The 20,222-nt window shown below is 40.8% G+C and overlaps 1 protein-coding gene across 2 annotated transcripts in view; it reads left to right on the plus strand.

Annotated features, from left to right (window-relative positions):
• VPS41 (VPS41 subunit of HOPS complex) overlaps positions 1 to 20,222 on the plus strand; it is an 809,562-nt gene that overhangs the window by 149,582 nt on the left and 639,758 nt on the right. For both annotated transcript variants that reach the window (XM_053714423.1, XM_053714424.1), the window contains exon 4: positions 19,015 to 19,092. In XM_053714423.1, the coding sequence (XP_053570398.1) occupies positions 19,015 to 19,092 (78 nt within the window). The remainder of the gene's footprint in view (positions 1 to 19,014; positions 19,093 to 20,222) is intronic.

Raw genomic sequence — 20,222 nt, forward strand, 5'->3', positions numbered from 1 at the left:
GTAGGGTGATCTTCAAGGGGGTAGTGTTAGGTTTTATTAAGGGGGGATTGGGTGGGTTTTAGAGTAGGTTTGGGTGTCTGGGTGGTGGGTTTTAATGCTGGGGGGTATTGTATTTTTTTTTTACAGGTAAAAGAGCTGATTACTTTGGGGCAATGTCCCGTAAAAAGGCCCTTTTAAGGGCTATTTGTAATTTAGTATAGGGTAGGGATTTTTATTATTTTGGGGGGCTTTTTTTATTTTATTAGGGGGATTAGAGTAGGTGTAATTAGTTTAAAAAAATTGTAATTTCTTTTTTATTTTCTGTAATTTAGTGTTTTTTTCCGTAATTTAGTTTAGTTAATTTAATTGTAATTAATTGTAGGTAGTTTAGGTAATTAATTTAATGATAGTGTAGTGTTAGGTGTAATTGTAACTTAGGTTAGGATTTATTTTACATGTATATTTGTATTTATTTTAACTAGGTAGTTATTAAATAGTTAATAACTATTTAATAACTATTGTACCTAGTGAAAATAAATACAAAGTTGCCTGTAAAATAAAAATAAATCCTAAGATAGCTACAATGTAACTATTAGTTATATTGTAGCTATCTTATGGTTTATTTTATAGGTAAGTATTTAGTTTTAAATAGGAATAATTTAGTTAATTATAGTAAATTTATTTAGATGTATTTAAATTATATTTAAGTTAGGGGGGTGTTAGGGTTAGACTTAGGTTTAGGGGTTAATAAATTTATTATAGTGGCTGCGACGTTGGCGACGGCAGATTAGGGGTTAATAAATTTAATATAGTTGCCGTGACGTTGTGTGGGGCAGATTAGGGGTTAACAAATATAATGTAGGTGGCGGCGGTGTCCGGAGCGGCAGAGTAGGGGTTAATAAGTGTAGTTATGTTGCGGCGATGTCGGGGACGGCAGATTAGGGGTTAATAAGTGTAAGATTAGGGGTGTTTAGACTCAGGGTTCATGTTCGGGTGTTAGGTGTAGACATAAAATTCCTTTCCCCCTTAGGAATCAATGGGGCTGCGTTAGGAGCTGAACGCTGCTTTTTTGCAGCCAGCTCAGCTCCATTGTTTCCAATGGGGAAATCATGCACGAGCACGTTTAGCCAGCTCACCGCTACCGTAAGCAGCACTGGTATTACAGTGAGATGTGGAGCTAAATTTTGCTCAACGTTCACTTTTCTGAGGCTAACGCCGGCTTGAAAAAAAACTCGTAATACCAGCGTTGTCTTAAGGGAGCAGTGAGAAAAAAAGGCTTGTTAGCACCACACAGCCTTACCGACAAAAACTTGTAATCTAGCCGTTATTTAATATAAGTATATATAATATGCAATATAAATAAAGAAATTATTTTTTTATGTTAATATTTTTTTCCCTTAGTTGTTATGATCCGATCCGTTAAAACTTCATTTTCCACTTGACATCCTAAGCCACTGCATTCAAGAGAGTGTATATAAGAGATTTTTTTTTAAAGGGATATGAAACCCAAATTTTTTTCTTTCATGATTCAGAAATTGGCCAGCTTCTAAGCTTTTCATCCATGCTTTTCAAATAAAGATAGCAAGAAAATGAAGAAAAGTTAATAATAGGAGTAAATTAGAAAGTTGCTTATAATTGCCTGTTCTATCTGAATCATGAAAGAAAAAAAATTGGGTTTCATATCCCTGTAAGCCCACAATCATGGTAATGCCCTTGTATCCCCCCATGCAAATGCACTCTCAGTACTTGCTGGTCGCTCGTCTCCTGTAGTAGAGAGCACACCTGTGTCAGCCGGTGCTATAGAGCAGCTGGAGCCTCAGACAGGGAGTGTGATAACAAAGAAAAATAGCGCATGCGCCAGATCACTGCTCTGCAAAGCCAGACAGAGTGAAGGAATCAAGAGTCTGAAAGCAGCAGCACAGAGTGATTACTATTCATCTAATTGACTGGCCATAAAAAAGTAGGGTTAAAAAAAAACAGCCAAAGCTATGAGCCAGCCAGCTGACACTCCCATACAGTAAGCGTTGGAAGCAATTTTTAACAGCTTTAAATAAAGATTTCACAGCAAATAGCAACACAATGTTTTAAAAATCAAGGGATCTTTCTTAGGTTTACTATCCCTTTAAGTTACAATATATAAATTCTGTTATATAAATCAGAATTGCTGCTACCAGTGGAAAACCAGAAAGTCTTGAAAGCTTTTTTTTTTAAAAAACAAAATGTTTGATAAATTACATTTTTATTGGACTATCTGTCTGTCTATCGCTCTATCTATCTATTTATCTATCTATCTATCTATCTATCTATCTATCTATCTATCTATCTATCTATCTATCTATCTATCTATCTATCTATCTTTGTACCTAAATAAATATACATAAATAACATATTTGTGTGTAAATTGTAATTACATGGTTTGAAAGTGGAATATGCATTACTTGAATAAAACATTATATAATAAAATGATTATGTCTTAATGGTTGTTGCATCTCATTCTTATACTTTTTTTTCAGGGTTTCTCATTTTCTATTAGAATTCTCATTATCCCTATTTTTTTTGTTAAACCACTCACCCCCCCCTCCTTTAAGCGCTAAAGCATCATATTTTTACCAGGCCGGCTGTCTGCTCTGGATGACTAATCGTCATGGCACCTGGTGCATTCAAGCAGGCCTGTGCAGTGGAATAGTCATACCTAGTTATGTCAGCACACCTGATGTTTTATTAACCACTATTGATTTTTTTTACCCGGGGGACTTTTTTTTTTTCTTTCTCGAAAAAAAGGGCAACCTTGCAGGAGTAAAGGCAATCTAAGAGATGAATTGATAATGAGCTGTTTTCTTTTTTTGTTTGTTGTATAATTATTATTATATGATTATTATATGATTATATTATAATTATTAATATGCTTTTATATACATATATATATATATATATGTATATATTGTAGTTACATAGTTTAGCAGAAAACGACTTTATAAAAAAAGTCTACTTAGATAAATACCACACGTTTGGAAGGTCATTTATTTATCTATGTTTAAAACAGGCTGACACACTTAGCAGTTGTCTGTAGACTTTGAGCAATTCATTATAGGCTGCAATGAACCATGCTTGAAGTCAATGGAATAAAAGTAATTTGTAAGGATGGACCTGGGTAGGTCTGGATACACAATACACATTAAACAAGATAGAGAGTTTTATATATATATATATATATATATATATATATATATATATATATATATATATATATATATATATATATATATATATATATATATATATGCACACACACATATTTAATATACTATCACCTATATGCTGAAGCTAATTTGGAATACTTTTTATTGTTTACAAATAAGATGTGACATTATTAATTGTATGTACAAAACATTATATAGATCTTATCTTGTTTGGCGACCATATAAAAAAGCATTTTCTATTATTGTGAGTGTCTGTCTCTGGAGGGGAGGATTATCTATGAGGGCAGTAGCAGATGATTTATAGAGATATGCCCATAGGGAGAATCCCTGTTGGTCAAGATCTGTTTCCTTTTTTAATGTTTGGTTACCCATCTATTTGAACCACAACCACAGAAAACAGCATGCAGAATGATCTCAAGAATTATTATAAATGAAAAGATAGATACTAGGCTGACATTTATATATAGATATATTATTTATATTTTTATATAATTTAGTACTGATTTGATCACATTTTCTATAATACATTTTTGATGTTTGTGTTTTGAATAATATCTATACTATAATCGCGTTTGTAACGCATCCGTCGCTAGTTGCGCACGCATCCGCAGAAGGAATGTTGGCTGCACGTGGCAGCCAAAACAATCGCTGCATCCAGGTGGTTTCCGAAAATTCTTTCACCACCCTGCCATTTTCGGAATCCACCTGGATGCAGCGTAGGCAAGCCCGAAGCCCTAAAAAAACACACACACAACTGCCCGCACAAAATAACTTAAAAAAAGTAACCCCCCACAAGAAATAGAAATAAAAACACGTAACAGCCCGCACGAAGTATAACAAACACCTAAACCGTGTTAATAACCCCTAAACTGCAAATAACATAATTAAAATATTAACCCCTAAACTGCCAACCCCCCACATCGCAATAAACCCATTTAACCTATTAACTCTTAAACCGCCAACCCCCACATCGCAATAAACCTAATTAACCTATTAACCCCTAAACCTCCAAACCCCCACATCACAATAACCTTAATGAACCTATTAACCCCTAAATCACCTAATCCCCTAATCGCAATAAACCTAATTAATATATTAACCCCTATACCGCCAACCCCCCACAACGCAAATAACTAATTTAATTACTAAGCCTCCTAACCTAACACCCCCTAAATTAACCCCAATTACTACTAAATTACAATTAAAAAACAAACAAAAAAACTAACATTAAATTACAAAAAAATAATAAAGTCTAACATTACAGAGAAAAAAAATAAACAAAATGATCAAAAATGAAAATAAAAAAGCCCCCCCAAAAGGGCCTTTTGTAGGGCATTGCCCTAAGTTAAACAGCAATTTTACCTCTAAAAAATAATAAGTCCCCCCTAACAGTAAAAAAACCCCAACCACCTAAATAAAAAAACCTAACACTAAAAAAACTTAACTACCCATTGCCCCTAAAGGGGAATTTGTGTGGGCATTAGCTCTTTTACTGCCTGGATCCTCAATGGCTGTGGTCTTCTGCGGCGTGGAGGCTCCTCTTCATGCGATCTTCTGTCGCACACTGAAGATTGAATGCACGGTACCCCATATTTATTGGGGTACCTTGCATTCCTATTGGCTGAAATTTTGAAATCAGCCAACAGGATGAGAGCTACTTAAATCTTATTGGCTGATTTGAACAGCCAATAGGATTTCAGTAGCTCTAATCCTATTGGCTGATTTCAAAATTTCAGCCAATATAAATGCAAGGTACCCCAAATTGATTGCGGTACATTGCATTCAATCTTCAGTCTATGACAGACATCAGATAAAGAGGAGCCTCCATGCTGCCGCCGAGGACCACCGCCGCTGAGTATCCGCATCTCCACTCCGCGCCCCATTCACTCCAGATAAAGATAGAAGATGATGGATCCGTCTGGAAGAAGACCTTCTCCGTCTGACTTCAGGAACAGTGAGTACCTATTTGGGGCTTAGGTTTAGGCTTTTTTTGTTTAATTTTTGGGGTGTTTTTCTCCAACATAGGTGTGTCCGGTCCACGGCGTCATCCTTACTTGTGGGATATTCTCTTCCCCAACAGGAAATGGCAAAGAGCCCAGCAAAGCTGGTCACATGATCCCTCCTAGGCTCCGCCTACCCCAGTCATTCTCTTTGCCGTTGTACAGGCAACATCTCCACGGAGATGGCTTAGAGTTTTTTAGTGTTTAACTGTAGTTTTTATTATTCAATCAAGAGTTTGTTATTTTAAAATAGTGCTGGTATGTACTATTTACTCTGAAACAGAAAAGAGATGAAGATTTCTGTTTGTATGAGGAAAATGATTTTAGCAACCGTTACTAAAATCCATGGCTGTTCCACACAGGACTGTTGAGAGGAATTAACTTCAGTTGGGGGAACAGTGAGCAGTCTTTTGCTGCTTGAGGTATGACACATTCTAACAAGACGATGTAATGCTGGAAGCTGTCATTTTCCCTATGGGATCCGGTAAGCCATTTTTATTCACACAGTAAATAAGGGCTTCACAAGGGCTTATTAAGACTGTAGACATTTTCTGGGCTAAATCGATCATATTTACACATATTTAGCCTTGAGGAATCATTTAATCTGGGTATTTTTTGTAAAATAATATCGGCAGGCACTGTTTTAGACACTTTATTCTATTGGGGCTTTCCCTAATCATAGTCAGAGCCTCATTTTCGCGCCGGTATGGCGCACTTGTTTTTGAGAACAGCATGACATGCAGCTGCATGTGTGTGGAGCTCTGATACATAGAAAAGTCTTTCTGAAGGCATTATTTGGTATCGTATTCCCCTTTGGGCTTGGTTGGGTCTCAGCAAAGCAGATTCCAGGGACTGTAAAGGGGTTAAATATAAAAACGGCTCCGGTTCCGTTATTTTAAGGGTTAAAGCTTCCAAATTTGGTGTGCAATACTTTTAAGGCTTTAAGACACTGTGGTGAAATTTTGGTGAATTTTGAACAATTCCTTCATACTTTTTCGCAATTGCAGTAATAAAGTGTGTTCAGTTTAAAATTTAAAGTGACAGTAACGGTTTTATTTTAAAACGTTTTTTGTGCTTTGTTATCAAGTTTATGCCTGTTTAACATGTCTGAACTACCAGATAGATTGTGTTCTGACTGTGGGGAAGCCAAGGTTCCTTCTCATTTAAATAGATGTGATTTATGTCATAATAAATTTAGTAAAAATGATGCCCAAGATGATTCCTCAAGTGAGGGGAGTAAGCATGGTACTGCATCATCCCCTCCTTCGTCTACACCAGTTTTGCCCATACAGGAGGCCCCTAGTACATCTAGCGCGCCAATACTCCTTACTATGCAACAATTAACGGCTGTAATGGATAATTCTATCAAAAACATTTTAGCCAATATGCCCACTTATCAGCGAAAGCGCGACTGCTCTGTTTTAGAAAATACTGAAGAGCATGAGGCCGCTGATGATATTGTTTCTGAAGGGCCCCTACACCAGTCTGAGGGGGCCAGGGAGGTTTTGTCTGAGGGAGAAATTTCAGATTCAGGAAAAATTTCTCAACAAGCTGAACCTGATGTGATTACTTTTAAATTTAAGTTGGAACATCTCCGCGCTCTGCTTAAGGAGGTGTTATCCAATTTGGATGATTGTGATTATCTGGTCATTCCAGAAACACTATGTAAAATGGACAAGTTCCTAGAGGCCCCGGGGCCCCCCGAAGCTTTTCCTATACTCAAGCGGGTGGCGTACATTGTTAATAAAGAATGGGACAGGCCCGGTGTACCTTTCGTACCTCCCCCCATATTTAAAAAATTGTTTCCTATAGTCGACCCCAGAAAGGACTTATGGCAGACAGTCCCCAAGGTCGAGGGGGCGGTTTCTACTCTAAACAAGCGCACCACTATACCCATAGAAGATAGTTGTGCTTTCCAAGATCCTATGGATAAAAAATTAGAAGATTTGCTAAAAAAGATGTTTGTTCAGCAAGGTTACCTTCTACAACCAATTGCATGCATTGTCCCTGTCACTACAGCCGCGTGTTTCTGGTGCGATGAGCTAGAAAAGGCGATTATTAGTAATTCTTCTTCTTATGAGGAGATTATGGACAGAATTCGTGCTCTTAAATTGGCTAATTCTTTCACCCTAGTCGCCACCTGGCAATTGGCTAGGTTAGCGGCGAAAAATTCTGGGTTTGCTATTGTGGCGCGCAGAGCGCTTTGGTTAAAATCCAAGAACAAATTGTTTGACATTCCTTTCAAGGGGAAAACACTGTTTGGCCCTGACTTGAAAGAGTTTATCTCTGATATCACTGGGGGCAAGGGCCACGCCCTTCCTCAGAATAGGTCTTTCAAGGCCAAAAATAAACCTAATTTTCGTCCCTTTCGCAGAAACGGACCAGCCCCAAGTGCTACGTCCTCTAAGCAGGAGGGTAATACTTCTCAAGCCAATCCAGCCTGGAGACCAAGGCAAGGCTGGAACAAAGGAAAGCAGGCCAAGAAACCTGCCACTGCTCCCAAGACAGCATGAGATGCGGGCCCCCGATCCGGGACCGGATTTGGTGGGGGGCAGACTCTCTCTCTTCACTCAGGCTTGGGCAAGAGATGTTCTGGATCCTTGGGCGCTAGAAATAGTCTTCCAAGGTTATCTTCTGGAAGTGATTCATCCTGTTCCATTAAAAGAACGAGGGATGGGGTTCTACTCCAATCTGTTCGTAGTTCCCAAAAAAGAGGGAACGTTCAGACCAATCTTAGATCTCAAGATCCTAAACAAGTTTCTCAAGGTTCCATCGTCCAAAATGGAAACCATTCGAACAATCCTTCCATCCAGAAAGGTCAATTCTTGACCACGGTGGATTTAAAGGATGCGTATCTACATATTCCTGTCCACAAGGAACATCATCGGTTCCTAAGGTTCGCATTCCTGGACAAGCATTACCAGTTCGTGGCGCTTCCTTTCGGATTAGCCACTGTTCCAAGGATTTTCACAAAGGTACTAGGGTCCCTTCTGGCGGTGCTAAGACCAAGGGGCATTGCTGTAGTACCTTACTTGGACGACATTCTGATTCAAGCGTCGTCCCTTCCTCAAGCAAAGGCTCACACGGACATAGTCCTGGCCTTTCTCAGATCTCACGGATGGTAAGTGAACGTGGAAAAGAGTTCTCTATCTCCGTCGACAAGAGTTCCCTTCTTGGGAACAATAATAGACTCCTTAGAAATGAGGATTTTTCTGACAGAGACCAGAAAAACAAAACTTCTAAACTCTTGTCGGATACTTCCTTCCGTTCCTCTTCCTTCCATAGCACAGTGCATGGAAGTGATAGGTTTGATGGTAGCGGCATTGGACATAGTTCCTTTTGCGCGCATTCATCTAAGACCATTTCAATTGTGTATGCTCAGTCAGTGGAATGGGGACTATACAGACTTGTCTCCGAAGATACAAGTAAATCAGAGGACCAGAGACTCACTCCGTTGGTGGCTGTCCCTGGACAACCTGTCGCTAGGGGTGACCTCCCGCAGACCAGAGTGGGTCATTGTCACGACCGACGCCAGTCTGATGGGCTGGGGCGCGGTCTGGGGATCCCTGAAAGCTCAGGGTCTTTGGTCTCGGGAAGAATCTCTTCTACCGATAAATATTCTGGAACTGAGAGCGATATTCAATGCTCTCAAGGCTTGGCCTCAGCTAGCGAGGGCCAAGTTCATACGGTTTCAATCAGACAACATGACGACTGTTGCGTACATCAACCATCAGGGGGGAACAAGGAGTTCCCTGGCGATGGAAGAAGTGACCAAAATCATTCAATGGGCGGAGACTCGCTCCTGCCACCTGTCTGCAATCCACATCCCAGGAGTGGAAACTTGGGAAGCGGATTTTCTGATTCGTCAGACATTGCATCCGGGGGTGTGGGAACTCCATCCGGAAATCTTTGCCCAAATCACTCAACTGTGGGGCATTCCAGACATGGATCTGATGGCCTCTCGTCAGAACTTCAAGGTTCCTTGCTACGGGTCCAGATCCAGGGATCCCAAGGCGACTCTAGTAGATGCACTAGTAGCACCTTGGACCTTCAACCTAGCTTATGTATTCCCGCCGTTTCCTCTCATCCCCAGGCTGGTAGCCAGGATCAATCAGGAGAGGGCGTAGGTGATCTTGATAGCTCCTGCGTAACCACGCAGGACTTGGTAGGCAGATCTGGTGAATATGTCATCGGCTTCACCATGGAAGCTACCTTTGAGACGAGACCTTCTTGTTCAAGGTCCGTTCGAACATCCGAATCTGGTCCTACTCCAGCTGACTGCTTGGAGATTGAACGCTTGATCTTATCAAAGCGAGGGTTCTCAGATTCTGTTATTGATACTCTTGTTCAGGCCAGAAAGCCTGTAACTAGAAAAATTTACCACAAAATATGGAAAAAATATATCTGTTGGTGTGAATCTAAAGGATTCCCTTGGGACAAGGTAAAGATTCCTAGGATTCTATCCTTTCTTCAAGAAGGATTGGAGAAAGGATTATCTGCAAGTTCCTTGAAGGGACAGATTTCTGCCTTGTCTGTGTTACTTCACAAAGAGCTGGCAGCTGTGCCAGATGTTCAAGCCTTTGTTCAGGCTCTGGTTAGAATCAAGCCTGTTTACAAACCTTTGACTCCTCCTTGGAGTCTCAACTTAGTTCTTTCAGTTCTTCAGGGGGTTCCGTTTGAACCCTTACATTTCGTTGATATTAAGTTATCATCTTGGAAAGTTTTGTTTTTGGCTGCAATTTCTTCCGCTAGAAGAGTTTCAGAATTATCTGCTCTGCAGTGTTCTCCTCCTTATCTGGTGTTCCATGCAGATAAGGTGGTTTTACGTACTAAACCTGATTTTCTTCCAAAAGTTGTTTCTAACAAAAACATTAACCAGGAGATAGTCGTTCCTTCTTTGGGTCCGAAACCAGTTTCGAAGAAGGAACGTTTGTTGCACAATTTGGCTGTTGTTCGCGCTCTAAAATTCTATTTAGATGCTACAAAGGATTTTAGACAAACATCTTCCTTGTTTGTTGTTTATTCTGGTAACAGGAGAGGTCAAAAAGCAACTTCTACCTCTCTCTCTTTTTGGATTAAAAGCATCATCAGATTGGCTTACGAGACTGCCGGACGGCAGCCTCCTGAAAGAATCACAGCTCATTCCACTAGGGCTGTGGCTTCCACATGGGCCTTCAAGAACGAGGCTTCTGTTGATCAGATATGTAGGGCAGCGACTTGGTCTTCACTGCACACTTTTTACCAAATTTTACAAGTTTGATACTTTTGCTTCTTCTGAGGCTATTTTTTGGGAGAAAGGTTTTGCAAGCCGTGGTGCCTTCCATTTAGGTGACCTGATTTGCTCCCTCCCTTCATCCGTGTCCTAAAGCTTTGGTATTGGTTCCCACAAGTAAGGATGACGCCGTGGACCGGACACACCTATGTTGGAGAAAACAGAATTTATGTTTACCTGATAAATTACTTTCTCCAACGGTGTGTCCGGTCCACGGCCCGCCCTGGTTTTTTAATCAGGTCTGATGATTTATTTTCTTTAACTACAGTCACCACGGTATTATATGGTTTCTCCTATGCAAATATTCCTCCTTAACGTCGGTCGAATGACTGGGGTAGGCGGAGCCTAGGAGGGATCATGTGACCAGCTTTGCTGGGCTCTTTGCCATTTCCTGTTGGGGAAGAGAATATCCCACAAGTAAGGATGACGCCGTGGACCGGACACACCGTTGGAGAAAGTAATTTATCAGGTAAACATAAATTCTGTTTTTTTTATTTGGGTTAGGATTATTTTTGGGCTTGAAAAAGAGCTGATTGCCCTTTTAAGGGCAGTAAAAGAGCTGAATGCCCTTTTAAGGGCAATGCCCATACAAATGCCCCTTTAGGGGCAATGGGTAGTTTGTTTTTTTTAGTGTTAGTTTTTTATTTTGGGGGATCTTACTGTTAGTGAGGACTTAGTATTTTTTAGAGGTTAAAGAGCTTTTTGACTTAGGGCAATGCCCTACAAAAGGCCCTTTTAAGGGCTATTGGTAGTTTAGTATTAGATAAGGGGGTGTTTTTATTTTTATAGGGTTATTAGTTTTTTTATTTTGGATAGCTTTGTTTCTTTCTTATTTTTTTTCTGTAATTTAACTTTTTTATTTTTTGTAACTTTAGCTTGGGGGTTTTTATCTTTTAAACTTAGACTGCCCTCTGGGCAGGCTTATCGCCTAGTTAATCTATAAAACATTTCTTTGCATAGGTAATATAGAGTTGGAGATCATATGCACTTCAGTTAAAGGAACACTATACTGTAAAATTGGTTCCCAGTGAGTTGTTATACAAAATGTATGGGGCAATACTCATTTAAGCTTATTTTTGTACATTAAATAGTCCTCTTCTGTTTATAGAAACCATAACCCAATCAAAGGGACTGAGCTTGCAGGGAGAGCATATTTAATTATTTTATCTCTATCTTTTCACTTTCTCTCATCACTTTCTCTTTCTTCAAAGGCCTCCTTATTTCTCCAACATAGGTGTGTCCGGTCCACGGCGTCATCCTTACTTGTGGGATATTCTCTTCCCCAACAGGAAATGGCAAAGAGCCCAGCAAAGCTGGTCACATGATCCCTCCTAGGCTCCGCCTACCCCAGTCATTCTCTTTGCCGTTGTACAGGCAACATCTCCACGGAGATGGCTTAGAGTTTTTTAGTGTTTAACTGTAGTTTTTATTATTCAATCAAGAGTTTGTTATTTTGAAATAGTGCTGGTATGTACTATTTACTCAGAAACAGAAAAGAGATGAAGATTTCTGTTTGTATGAGGAAAATGATTTTAGCAACCGTCACTAAAATCCATGGCTGTTCCACACAGGACTGTTGAGAGCAATTAACTTCAGTTGGGGGAACAGTGTGCAGTCTCTTGCTGCTTGAGGTATGACACATTCTAACAAGACGATGTAATGCTGGAAGCTGTCATTTTCCCTATGGGATCCGGTAAGCCATGTTTATTACGATCGTAAATAAGGGCTTCACAAGGGCTTATTAAAACTGTAGACTTTTTTTGGGCTAAATCGATTCATTATTAACACATATTTAGCCTTGAGGAATCATTTTATCTGGGTATTTTGATATAATAATATCGGCAGGCACTGGTTTAGACACCTTATTCTTTAGGGGCTTTCCCAAAGCATAAGCAGAGCCTCATTTTCGCGCCGGTGTTGCGCACTTGTTTTTGAGAGGCATGGCATGCAGTCGCATGTGAGAGGAGCTCTGATACTTAGAAAAGACTTTCTGAAGGCGTCATTTGGTATCGTATTCCCCTTTGGGCTTGGTTGGGTCTCAGCAAAGCAGATACCAGGGACTGTAAAGGGGTTAAAGTTCAAAACGGCTCCGGTTCCGTTATTTTAAGGGTTAAAGCTTCCAAATTTGGTGTGCAATACTTTTAAGGCTTTAAGACACTGTGGTGAAAATTTGGTGAATTTTGAACAATTCCTTCATGTTTTTTCGCAATTGCAGTAATAAAGTGTGTTCAGTTTAAAATTTAAAGTGACAGTAACGGTTTTATTTTAAAACGTTTTTTGTACTTTGTTATCAAGTTTATGCCTGTTTAACATGTCTGAACTACCAGATAGACTGTGTTCTGAATGTGGGGAAGCCAGAATTCCTATTCATTTAAATAAATGTGATTTATGTGATAATGACAATGATGCCCAAGATGATTCCTCAAGTGAGGGGAGTAAGCATGGTACTGCATCATTCCCTCCTTCGTCTACACGAGTCTTGCCCACTCAGGAGGCCCCTAGTACATCTAGCGCGCCAATACTCCTTACTATGCAACAATTAACGGCTGTAATGGATAATTCTGTCAAAAACATTTTAGCCAAAATGAACACTTATCAGCGTAAGCGCGGCTGCTCTGTTTTAGATACTGAAGAGCATGACGACGCTGATAATATTTCTGAAGGGCCCCTAACCCAGTCTGATGGGGCCAGGGAGGTTTTGTCTGAGGGAGAAATTACTGATTCAGGGAACATTTCTCAACAGGCTGAACCTGATGTGATTGCATTTAAATTTAAGTTGGAACATCTCCGCATTCTGCTTAAGGAGGTATTATCCACTCTGGATGATTGTGACAAGTTGGTCATCCCAGAGAAACTTTGTAAAATGGACAAGTTCCTAGAGGTGCCGGGGCTCCCAGAAGCTTTTCCTATACCCAAGCGGGTGGCGGACATTGTTAATAAAGAATGGGAAAGGCCCGGTATTCCTTTCGTCCCTCCCCCCATATTTAAAAAATTGTTTCCTATGGTCGACCCCAGAAAGGACTTATGGCAGACAGTCCCCAAGGTCGAGGGAGCGGTTTCCACTTTAAACAAACGCACCACTATACCCATAGAGGATAGTTGTGCTTTCAAAGATCCTATGGATAAAAAATTAGAAGGTTTGCTTAAAAAAATGTTTGTTCAGCAAGGTTACCTTCTACAACCAATTTCATGCATTGTCCCTGTCGCTACAGCCGCATGTTTCTGGTTCGATGATCTGATAAGAGCGGTCGATAGTGATTCTCCTCCTTTGGAGGAGATTATGGACAGAATCAATGCTCTCAAATTGGCTAATTCTTTCACCCTAGACGCCACTTTGCAATTGGCTAGGTTAGCGGCTAAGAATTCTGGGTTTGCTATTGTGGCGCGCAGAGCGCTTTGGTTGAAATCTTGGTCGGCTGATGCGTCTTCCAAGAACAAGCTACTTAACATTCCTTTCAAGGGGAAAACGCTGTTTGGCCCTGACTTGAAAGAGATTATCTCTGATATCACTGGGGGTAAGGGCCACGCCCTTCCTCAGGATCGGCCTTTCAAGGCAAAAAATAAACCTAATTTTCGTCCCTTTCGTAGAAACGGACCAGCCCAAGGTGCTACGTCCTCTAAGCAAGAGGGTAATACTTCTCAAGCCAAGCCAGCTTGGAGACCAATGCAAGGCTGGAACAAGGGAAAGCAGGCCAAGAAACCTGCCACTGCTACCAAGACAGCATGAAATGTTGGCCCCCGATCCGGGACCGGATCTGGTGGGGGGCAGACTCTCTCTCTTCGCTCAGGCTTGGGCAAGAGATGTTCTGGATCCTTGGGCGCTAGAAATAGTCTCCCAAGGTTATCTTCTGGAATTCAAGGGACTTCCCCCAAGGGGGAGGTTCCACAGGTCTCAGTTGTCTTCAGACCACATAAAAAGACAGGCATTCTTACATTGTGTAGAAGACCTGTTAAAAATGGGAGTGATTCATCCTGTTCCATTAAGAGAACAAGGGATGGGGTTCTACTCCAATCTGTTCATAGTTCCCAAAAAAGAGGGAACGTTCAGACCAATCTTAGATCTCAAGATCTTAAACAAGTTTCTCTAGGTTCCATCGTTCAAGATGGAAACCATTCGAACTATTCTTCCTTCCATCCAGGAAGGTCAATTCATGACCACGGTGGATTTAAAGGATGCGTATCTACATATTCCTATCCACAAGGAACATCATCGGTTCCTAAGGTTCGCATTCCTGGACAAACATTACCAGTTCGTGGCGCTTCCTTTCGGATTAGCCACTGCTCCAAGGATTTTCACAAAGGTACTAGGGTCCCTTCTAGCTGTGCTAAGACCAAGGGGCATTGCTGTAGTACCTTACTTGGACGACATTCTGATTCAAGCGTCGTCCCTTCCTCAAGCAAAGGCTCACACGGACATTGTCCTGGCCTTTCTCAGATCTCACGGATGGAAAGTGAACGTGGAAAAGAGTTCTCTATCCCCGTCAACAAGGGTTCCCTTCTTGGGAACAATAATAGACTCCTTAGAAATGAGGATTTTTCTGACAGAGGCCAGAAAAACAAGGCTTCTAGACTCTTGTCGGATACTTCATTCCGTTCCTCTTCCTTCCATAGCTCAGTGCATGGAAGTGATCGGGTTGATGGTAGCGGCAATGGACATAGTTCCTTTTGCGCGCATTCATCTAAGACCATTACAACTGTGCATGCTCAGTCAGTGGAATGGGGACTATACAGACTTGTCTCCGAAGATACAAGTAAATCAGAGGACCAGAGACTCACTCCGTTGGTGGCTGTCCCTGGACAACCTGTCACAAGGGATGACATTCCGCAGACCAGAGTGGGTCATTGTCACGACCGACGCCAGTCTGATGGGCTGGGGTGCGGTCTGGGGATCCCTGAAAGCTCAGGGTCTTTGGTCTCGGGAAGAATCTCTTCTACCGATAAATATTCTGGAACTGAGAGCGATATTCAATGCTCTCAAGGCTTGGCCTCAGCTAGCGAGGGCCAAGTTCATACGGTTTCAATCAGACAACATGACAACTGTTGCGTACATCAACCATCAGGGGGGAACAAGGAGTTCCCTAGCGATGGAAGAAGTGACCAAAATCATTCTATGGGCGGAGTCTCACTCCTGCCACCTGTCTGCTATCCACATCCCAGGAGTGGAAAATTGGGAAGCGGATTTTCTGAGTCGTCAGACATTGCATCCGGGGGAGTGGGAACTCCATCCGGAAATCTTTGCCCAAGTCACTCAGCTGTGGGGCATTCCAGACATGGATCTGATGGCCTCTCGTCAGAACTTCAAAGTTCCTTGCTACGGGTCCAGATCCAGGGATCCCAAGGCGGCTCTAGTGGATGCACTAGTAGCACCTTGGACCTTCAAACTAGCTTATGTGTTCCCGCCGTTTCCTCTCATCCCCAGGCTGGTAGCCAGGATCAATCAGGAGAGGGCGTCGGTGATCTTGATAGCTCCTGCGTGGCCACGCAGGACTTGGTATGCAGATCTGGTGAATATGTCATCGGCTCCACCTTGGAAGCTACCTTTGAGACGAGACCTTCTTGTTCAGGGTCCGTTCGAACATCCGAATCTGGTTTCACTCCAGCTGACTGCTTGGAGATTGAACGCTTGATTTTATCGAAGCGAGGGTTCTCAGATTCTGTTATTGATACTCTTGTTCAGGCCAGAAAGCCTGTAACTAGAAAGATTTACCACAAAATTTGGAAAAAATATATCTGTTGGTGTGAATCTAAAAGATTCTCTTGGGACAAGGTTAAGATTCCTAGGATTCTATCCTTCCTTCAAGAAGGATTGGAAAAAGGATTATCTGCAAGTTCCCTGAAGGGACAGATTTCTGCCTTGTCGGTGTTACTTCACAAAAAACTGGCTGCTGTGCCAGATGTTCAAGCCTTTGTTCAGGCTCTGGTTAGAATTAAGCCTGTTTACAAACCTTTGACTCCTCCTTGGAGTCTCAATTTAGTTCTTTCAGTTCTTCAGGGGGTTCCGTTTGAACCCTTGCATTCCGTTGATATTAAGTTATTATCTTGGAAAGTTTTGTTTTTAGTTGCAATTTCTTCTGCTAGAAGAGTTTCAGAATTATCTGCTCTGCAGTGTTCTCCTCCTTATCTGGTGTTCCATGCAGATAAGGTGGTTTTACGTACTAAACCTGGTTTTCTTCCAAAAGTTGTTTCTAACAAAAACATTAACCAGGAGATTATCGTACCTTCTCTGTGTCCGAAACCAGTTTCAAAGAAGGAACGTTTGTTGCACAATTTGGATGTTGTTCGCGCTCTAAAATTCTATTTAGATGCTACAAAGGATTTTAGACAAACATCTTCCTTGTTTGTTGTTTATTCTGGTAAAAGGAGAGGTCAAAAAGCAACTTCTACCTCTCTCTCTTTTTGGATTAAAAGCATCATCAGATTGGCTTACGAGACTGCCGGACGGCAGCCTCCCGAAAGAATCACAGCTCATTCCACTAGGGCTGTGGCTTCCACATGGGCCTTCAAGAACGAGGCTTCTGTTGATCAGATATGTAGGGCAGCGACTTGGTCTTCACTGCACACTTTTACCAAATTTTACAAGTTTGATACTTTTGCTTCTTCTGAGGCTATTTTTGGGAGAAAGGTTTTGCAAGCCGTGGTGCCTTCCATTTAGGTGACCTGATTTGCTCCCTCCCTTCATCCGTGTCCTAAAGCTTTGGTATTGGTTCCCACAAGTAAGGATGACGCCGTGGACCGGACACACCTATGTTGGAGAAAACAGAATTTATGTTTACCTGATAAATTACTTTCTCCAACGGTGTGTCCGGTCCACGGCCCGCCCTGGTTTTTTTAATCAGGTCTGATAATTTATTTTCTTTAACTACAGTCACCACGGTACCATATGGTTTCTCCTATGCAAATATTCCTCCTTAACGTCGGTCGAATGACTGGGGTAGGCGGAGCCTAGGAGGGATCATGTGACCAGCTTTGCTGGGCTCTTTGCCATTTCCTGTTGGGGAAGAGAATATCCCACAAGTAAGGATGACGCCGTGGACCGGACACACCGTTGGAGAAAGTAATTTATCAGGTAAACATAAATTCTGTTTTTATCTCTCGTATACACATTTTAATATCTCTTTGACCGCTCAGACATGGCCACAATCTCACCCACTATCCACCTGTCTATCTTATATTTGGTGGATAGATGATGAGTCTTGTTTTAAGCTATCTTCTATTGCCATCTTATAGTTTACATGTTCATAGTCACTTATAGTCTGTGATTTATTGAATACATGATCATGTGTTACACTGACAGTTAAATTAATGAAATTGATCAACCTCACTATATCAGCCACTATTGCTTAAAGAGACATTATACACCTTGATTTTGTGCAAAAAATTGTGCTTGTTCCACACTCCCTAGAAAGGCCCAAAAGCAAATACTGTAACCTCCAGATGCTGCAAATCAAATAACCATTTTAGGCAAATAGCCATCATTCGAAATCTTTTGTTCCAGATTTTGATTCTTGCCTCTAGGTATTATGGCACAAGCACAACTTTTACACAAAATCTAGAGGTGCTTAATGTGCCTTTAAGTATCTTTAAAAGGATAGAAAGGTCAAAATGTAAATTGAAAATTGTGCATGAGTGTGTTTCAATTTTAAATAGAAACATTTTTGCAATATTCTTCCTTTAGCAAAAAATGCTTTGAGTAAAATGAATTTCTGTTTTTTAGCGGCATACGCACATATTCTGTGAGTGTATGTGCACCAGTATTCAAACACCACAACTTCTCAGAGAGTCATCAGTGGCTTGTATGGCAGATATAATACAGATATATATATATATACACAGATATAATATACACCAACGCCAGCTCTCTGAGCTTTAATACTGATGCACAGGCCCTCACAGGATATGTGCATATGCCGCTGAAAAACAGTAATAACTTTTGCTGGAAACATTTTGCTAATGAAAGTTTATTGCTAAAATGCTTCCATTTAAAACTGAAATGCACCTTTGCACATTTAAATTTTCACCTTTCTATCCCTTTAATTGTAGCCTTATTATGTGACTTACATTCAAACAAGTTACAATTATAAAAATATACAGTTCCTAGGAGATTTATTCTGTGTGGGACATAAAAATACCCTATTAAATGGATATGAAACCCAAAAATTTTCTTTCATGGTTTAGATGGAGTATGCAATTTTAAACAGCATTTTAATGTACAGTACTTCTATTATAAGTTTTTCTTTGTCCTATTGATATCTTTGTTGGAAAGCAGGGAAGTATGCTTAGGAACTGGCCCATTTCTAGAGCACTATATGGCAGCAGCTGAGAAGTCAGCAGGGTACATTTCAAGTTCAGAGAATTATAAATTGATCAAATTTGAGAGCTAAAGTACACAAAAGTGGGCAAAATAAATAATGAAAATATATTGCAAAGTTGTTTCATTATGCATAACTAAACATTATATATACAAATCTCAAGGTGTTTACTGTCCCTTTAAATCACTAAATGCCTTTATTTTGCTGGAATGTAATTTTAGCAATAATTATTCTTGACTTTGTTTTTTTTGCAGTTTCTGGCACTGGGTACCCATAGCGGAAAGGTATATTTGCTTGACATTCAGGGGAACACCACACAGAAGTATGATATTGTAAGTATGATGAATGGTCATTACTGAAGTTATACATGTAAACAAAATCAGCAGTTTTTCCTGCTCATAACACAATCATCACTAGGTTGGACCCAGATATTTCTATGTAGGCGGTTCAGCATTAAAATCAGGATGGGTAGACCCAACATGCGTGGCAAAAGTGAGACAGTTATTAAAAGTCTCTTGTGGAAGCAAATTCTAATTAGTGACTTGTTTTTTTACAGCTGTTACTTCTGGCAAACTCTTATAAAATAATTTCAGTATAGGCAGAGTTCCCCTATTTGCAGTACAATGAAATCCCTCGCTGAATACTGCTCAGTATACCCTTGCCCATCCTGTTTCAATCAGTTCACTTTCTACTTGTTTGGAGTTAAACAACCTGAGTTGCAACTGTTCCTAAAGTGTGTGTATGTATGTATGTATATATATATATTTACACACACACACATGGGAAATGAACCTCTCATTATATGACCTTACTCATTCTCCACTGCAAGCATTGTTGGGGCTTCTGTCTTTGAACTTGTAAATGTTACAACATAAAGACACTATAGCATTTACTACCAATGTTTGTAGGTCGACATTAGCTGCTAAGTTTATTATTTATTACACTATTTATACATGCAATGGGGCCTATCTATCAAGCTCCGAATGGAGCTTGATGCCCTGTGTTTCTGGCGAGCCTGAAACAGCAGTTATGAAGTAGCGGTCACAAAGACCACTGCTCCATAACCTGTCCGCCTGCTCTGAGCAGGAGGATAGACATCGCCGGAAATCAACCCGATCGAGTACGATCGGGTTGATTGACAACCCCTGCTGGCGGCCCATTGGACGCGAGTCTGCAGGGGGCGGCGTTGCACGAGCAGCTCTTGTGAGCTGTTGGTGCAATGCTGAATACGGCAAGTGTATTGCTCGCCGTATTCAGCGAGATCTGGCGGACCTGATCCGCACTGTCGGATCAGGTCCGCCAGACTTTCTTAAATAGGGGCCTATGTGTTATTTCATCCAAACAACCATCACTAATCAAACTTAAAGACAATTTAAGTTCTAGCAGTTTCCTCACAGTCTCTCCCTGTATATTAGGGAGGACATATTGGGCTTTTTTTCCAGAATCTTTTAGCTCTGTGTCT

Source organism: Bombina bombina, chromosome 5 (assembly GCF_027579735.1).
Source record: "Bombina bombina isolate aBomBom1 chromosome 5, aBomBom1.pri, whole genome shotgun sequence".
In the NCBI taxonomy this organism is placed as follows: domain Eukaryota; kingdom Metazoa; phylum Chordata; class Amphibia; order Anura; family Bombinatoridae; genus Bombina; species Bombina bombina.